The following is a 6,261-nucleotide window of genomic DNA, read 5'->3' on the forward strand; positions in this document are numbered from 1 at the left end:
GCCGGCTTTACTGGAAATCGTGAGTTCAGTGAATTTTTTTATGTTAAAGATCATGTTTGTTCCCGCCTGTGACTCCCCGGCTCTTTCCAAGGCTGTATCCGAAAACAAAACACAACCAGGACAGAGCAGGAGGGAGATAAATGAGGAGGATTCGGAGCATCAAACCCACTTTGAAATCAGACAAATGAACTTTTACCATTTGTTTTTCACTTGAAATGATACAATATGATCTGAGTTAAGAGAAGAATGACTTGTTCCATTGGTGATGAGATGTTTTATCTGATCTAAGACCAAATCTACTCAAACTTTAGATTCAATCTCTTAATTCGAGTAGGTTTCTGTCATTTCTTCCTTCAAATTATTATTATTTTAAGTTGCACATAACCCTAAAATGTTAAAGTACTCTCTGATTTGGCCCCTTTGAGAAATATTAATATGCAAATAAGATCAAATTCCATGTCAGAACGTCCCGCTTGGTCGTATATAATGTCAAACAGTGATTCTTTACTGGCAGGTCGTAATTTTTGTCACTTTTTCGTCATTTTTTTCGTCAAATTTTTGTGATTTTTTTGTGATTTTCTTGTGATTTTTTAGTCATTTTTTTTGTCACATTTTTATCACATTTGTAGTCATTTTTTGTCATTTTTTCATCAATTTTTTGTCATTTTTTCATCAATTTTTTGTCATTTTTTTGTCATTTTTTGTCATTTTTTGTCATATTTTTGTCATTTTTTCATCAATTTTTTGTCATTTTTTGTCATTTTTTTGTCATTTTTTTTGTCATATTTTTGTCATTTTTTCATCAATTTTTTGTCATTTTTTTGTCATTTTTTCATCAATTTTTTGTCTTTTTTTTGTCATTTTTTTGTCATTTTTTAGTCATTTTTTTGTCATTTTTTTGTCATATTTTTGTCACATTTTTGTCATTTTTTCATCAATTTTTTGTCATTTTTTTGTCATTTTTTTGTCATTTTTTCATCAATTTTTTGTCATTTTTTGGTCACATTTTTGTCACTTTTTCATCAATTTTTCGTCATTTTTTTGTCATTTTTTTGTCATTTTTTTGTCACATTTTTGTCACATTTTTGTCATTTTTTCATCAATTTTTTGTCATTTTTTCATCAATTCATTTTTTTTGTCATTTTTTTGTCATTTTTTTGTCATTTTTTGTCATTTTTTTGTCATTTTTTTTTTCATTTTTTTGGTCATTTTTTTGTCATTTTTTTTGTCATTTTTTTTCATTTTTTTGTCATTTTTTCATCAATTTTTGGTCACATTTTTGTCACATTTCCATCATTGTTTCCGTCTCAGTTCTGTCTCTATTTTCACCCCTTTTTTCCAGAAGCTTTTGCACTGGGGTAAAGCCAAACTGGAGAAAATGTGCTCGGTTCAGGCGGGAGTTAAGGGGTTAAAGGGAAATCTACATCTCGGCTTGCAAACTCCACACAGTAAGGCCCCGTCCAGGTGGGAATCGAACCCGGGACCTTCTAGCTGTGAAGCACGAGCACTAACCACTACGCCAGCTTTAACCAATACATTTATTCGACACGGACGAGTAAAAACCCTGATCTTTCCGCTGAATCAGATCCAACATGGCCGCCCGTCCGTACACACCGATTCATGTGAGTTTTTTTCTGCTTCCTCTCGAGGCGCCACTCGACTCTGGCTCGCGCTCGGCCGAGGGAAAACAAGCCGCCTGTGTGTTTTTAAAACCGCCGGCTCTCGAGGCTTTGGCAGCGGCTCCTTCCTGCCAAGAGGCTCTCGTGAAAAGGAGAGCGAGAGAGAGATGAGGCGAGGCTTTTTCTGTGCGCCTCATTCAGAGACCGGACGGAGCTACAGGTGCAGAACCTCACGCTCAAACATTTCCACACACATCAGAGAGTGCTTTTAACTTTGTTTTAAGGAAGAAATGATATAAATGTACTCGAGTTGAGAGGTTAAATCTAAGGTTTGAGTGGATTTGCTCTGGTTTTCAGGTGAGATAAAAGCTCTAGTGGACGTTATTCTCTTAACCTGTTAACTCCCGCCTGAACCGAGAGGATCTTTTTCCGCACGTTGTCAGAGTTTTTTTCCATCTTTTTTTTTGTTGGGTATTCAACTCATTTTTTCTCACATTTTTGTCTTTTTTTCTCACATTTTTGTCTTTTTTTGGTCTTTTTTGGTCAATTTTTAATCCATTTTTTTGTCAAATTTTAATCACATTTTTGTCACATTTTTGTATTTTTTTGTCAATTTCTTGTGACATTTTTGAGACATTTATGCCACTTTTTCATCCATTTTTCGTCACTTTTTTTTTTTATTTATTTTTTTTAAATCTATTTTTTGTCACATTTTTGTCAAATTTTTTGTCTTTTTATTTATTTTTTATCACATTTTTGTAATTTTTTTTGTCACATTTTCGTCATTTTTTGGTCAATTTTTTTGTCATTTTTTCGTAAATTTTTTATCAATTTTTTGTCATTTTTTTGTCACATTTTTGTCAAATTTTTATCATATTTTTTATTTATTTTTATATCACATTTTTGTAAAAAATTTAGTCATTTTCTTGTCAATTTTTTGTCATTTTTCGTCACATTTTGTCACATTTTTGTATTTTTTTTGTCATTTTTTCGTCAATTTTTCATCAAACTTTTGTCTTTTTTTTGTCACATTTTGGTCAATTTTTTGTCTTTTTTATTAATTTTTTTTATCACATTTTTGTTATTTTTTGGTCAATTTTTTTGTCATTTTTCGTCACATTTTGTCACATTTTTGTATTTTTTTTGACATTTTTTTTGTAAATTTTTTATAAAATTTTAGTCATTTTTTTGTCACATTTTTGCCACTTTTTCATCATTTTCGTCACTTTTTGTCAATGTTTTCTCACTTTTTCGTCACATTTCCATCATTGTTTTCGTCTCAGTTTTGTTGCTTTTTCTCACCTGCTTGCTTTTGCACTGGGGTAAAGCCAAACTGGAGAAAAAGTGCTCGGTTCAGGCGGGAGTTAAGGGGTTAAATCAGATAATTTTGTGTCATTTCACGTGAATGACACAAAACCTGAGTTCAAGTGGGTTTTACTCCATCGGCGCTTTAGCCTTTTTATCTTGGACTAGTTAAAACTGACTCAAACTCAACATAGAAGAACTTTAACTCAAGCAATTTTAAGTCATTTATCTCATTTAAGATGGTCATTTTTTTCCAGTGTTGTGTTTACTTTGGGCTAATAATCAGCGGCGCAAGAACCATCTCAGCGAGGGGTTTCCTGGTGGTTCCCAGAGTCAGGACTAAACACGCTTTGCCATTGTCGTCACTTTTTTTTTCCCTTATGTGTTTTGTCACTTTTAAATACTTTTTTTGCTGTTCTTTTGTCATTTTTTTGCCTGATTTTTTGTCTTTTTTTGCTGGATTTTTGTCTTTTTTTTGCTGGATTTTAGTCATTTTTTTTGCTGGATTTTTTGTCTTTTTTTTGCTGGATTTTTGTCATTTTTTCTGCTGGATTTTTGTCTTTTTTTCTGCTGGATTTTTTGTCTTTTTTTCTGCTGGATTTTTGTCATTTTTTTGCTGGATTTTTGTCTTTTTTTTGCTGGATTTTTGTCTTTTTTTTGCTGGATTTTTGTCATTTTTTTTGCTGGATTTTTGTCTTTTTTTTTGCTGGATTTTTGTCATTTTTTTGCTGGATTTTTGTCATTTTTTTGCTGGATTTTTGTCATTTTTTTGCTGGATTTTTGTCATTTTTTCTGCTGGATTTTTGTCTTTTTTTCTGCTGGATTTTTGTCTTTTTTTCTGCTGGATTTTTGTCATTTTTTTGCTGGATTTTTGTCTTTTTTTTGCTGGATTTTTGTCTTTTTTTTTTGCTGGATTTTTGTCTTTTTTTTTGCTGGATTTTTGTCTTTTTTTTGCTGGATTTTTGTCTTTTTTTTGCTGGATTTTTGTCATTTTTTTGCTGGATTTTTGTCTTTTTTTTGCTGGATTTTTGTCATTTTTTTTGCTGGATTTTTGTCTTTTTTTCTGCTGGATTTTTGTCATTTTTTTTTGCTGGATTTTTGTCATTTTTTCTGCTGGATTTTTGTCATTTTTTTTTTGCTGCTCTTTTGTCACCTTTTTGTTGAGTTTATGTCATTTTTTTTGCTCAGTGTTTGCCCCGTTTTTTCAAATTTTCTTTTGTAGTTTTGCACCACTTTATTTGACTTTTTCGCTGTTATTTCCCCTTGTTTTTGCTCATTTTTTATTACTAACAATTATTTTTTTCTACAGTCTATGATGAAAACCTACCAGAAACCCTGAAAACAAGGCACATTTCACACACGGGGTAACTCAATGCTTAATGTTTGGTCCTGAGTTCGAGGTGGAGGAGGAGGTCACTGATGGAAAGCGTTAATAATCACCCTCTGAAAGGTCGACCAGCATGTTTGTTTTCCCTCAGTTACATAATGCACCTTTAAAGAGTCCGTCATGAATCTCTAAACGGTAAGATCTCCTCTCCTCTGGCCCGTAGTGGTGCTGGGTCTTTGCATATATCGCCCCGGGCGCTCGGGAGTGCGTGGGCGGCGGAGGCTAAGTGCAGCGGAAAAGCCTCCTCTGATGGAGCAGCTCCGCCGGGGTCACGGCTCACGCTTTATTTCCGCTAATGTCTTTTAAAGTGAGCGATACGAACGGAAGGAATTCCACCGCCAGCTTCCAAGGCTGGAGACGAACGCTCGCTTAGAGACGCACTTTAGATTATAAAGCAGAGTTACAGCCGGATAACGAGACGCTTCAGAACCCACAACTTGGAATTCTTTGTACTAATAACTTTTTTTTTATTGTTGCAGGTGATTTAAGGATTTTCTTTAAGGGACTGCTGCGTTTTGGTTTTATATGCGGCAAAGGAGGCGGAGACAGAGTGCGCGCTGTCAGAGCCTGACCCCGTAACAACGCGCTGATTAATCAGTGAAACATCACCGTAGTTTGACTGAGATACGGGGCCCTTGCAGCCGCGGGTGTTTTCGTTTCACATGTTCGTTATAGCCGTTGTGCTGTAGCCTGGCTAACGCCAGACTAAAATCACAAGTGTTACTGCAGTTCGAAATGATTGGAGCCACACAGCAGTCTGGCGTTAGCCAGGTTAGTTCTGCTGCTGTGATATGACATTTCCGCTCGACACAGTGTGCAAACAACAACATTATTAGGCCGTTTCTGGAAATACTCCCACACTTTTGACGACTTTTACCGTGCTTTTTTTTCCTCTGCCGGATTTTTGTCATTTTTTTGCTGGATTTTTGTCTTTTTTCTGCTGGATTTTTGTCACTTTTTTTGCTGGATTTTTGTCACTTTTTTTGCTGGATTTTTGTCTTTTTTTTTGCTGGATTTTTGTCTTTTTTCTGCTGGATTTTTGTCTTTTTTTTGCTGGATTTTTGTCTTTTTTCTGCCGGATTTTTGTCACTTTTTTGTTGGATTTTTGTCTTTTTTCTGCCGGATTTTTGTCTTTTTTCTGCTGGATTTTTGTCACTTTTTTGTTGGATTTTTGTCTTTTTTTTTCTGGATTTTTGTCACTTTTTTTGCTGGATTTTTGTCACTTTTTTGCTGGATGTTTGTCACTTTTTCTGCTGGATTTTTGTCTTTTTTTTGCTGGATTTTTGTCTTTTTTTTTCTGGATTTTTGTCACTTTTTTTGCTGGATTTTTGTCACTTTTTTGCTGGATTTTTGTCTTTTTTTTGCTGGATTTTTGTCACTTTTTTGTTGGATTTTTGTCACTTTTTTGCTGGATTTTTGTCTTTTTTTTTAATGGATTTTTGTCACTTTTTCTGCCGGATTTTTGTCTTTTTTCTGCTGGATTTTTGTCTTTTTTTCCGCCGGATTTTTGTCTTTTTTTCTGCTGGATTTTTGTCTTTTTTCTGCCGGATTTTTGTCTTTTTTTCTGCTGGATTTTTGTCACTTTTTTTGCTGGATTTTTGTCTTTTTTCTGCCGGATTTTTGTCTTTTTTTGCCGGATTTTTGTCTTTTTTCTGTTGGATTTTTGTCACTTTTTTTGCTGGATTTTTGTCTTTTTTCTGCTGGATTTTTGTCTTTTTTTCTGCTGGATTTTTGTCTTTTTTCTGCTGGATTTTTGTCTTTTTTCCGCCTGATTTTTGTCTTTTTTTCTGCTGGATTTTTGTCACTTTTTTCTGCTGGATTTTTTGTCACTTTTTTGCTGGATTTTTGTCTTTTTTTTGCTGGATTTTTGTCACTTTTTTGCTGGATTTTTGTCTTTTTTTTGCTGGATTTTTGTCACTTTTTTGTTGGATTTTTGTCTTTTTTTGCTGG

At 34.0% G+C, this 6,261-nt stretch overlaps 1 protein-coding gene across 1 annotated transcript in view; it reads left to right on the top strand.

The window, feature by feature from the left end:
• Positions 1-1,592: 1,592 nt before the first annotated feature.
• Positions 1,593-6,261, top strand: part of LOC306982880 (myelin transcription factor 1-like) — a gene marked incomplete at both ends in the record, with an annotated part of 22,625 nt that continues 17,956 nt past the window's right edge. Inside the window, one exon of the mRNA XM_079583328.1 lies at positions 1,593-1,622. Coding sequence (XP_079439454.1) covers positions 1,593-1,622 — 30 coding nt within the window. The remainder of the gene's footprint in view (positions 1,623-6,261) is intronic.

This window comes from Gobius niger, assembly GCF_951799975.1.
Source record: "Gobius niger genome assembly, contig: SCAFFOLD_79, whole genome shotgun sequence".
Taxonomy (NCBI): Eukaryota; Metazoa; Chordata; class Actinopteri; order Gobiiformes; family Gobiidae; genus Gobius; species Gobius niger.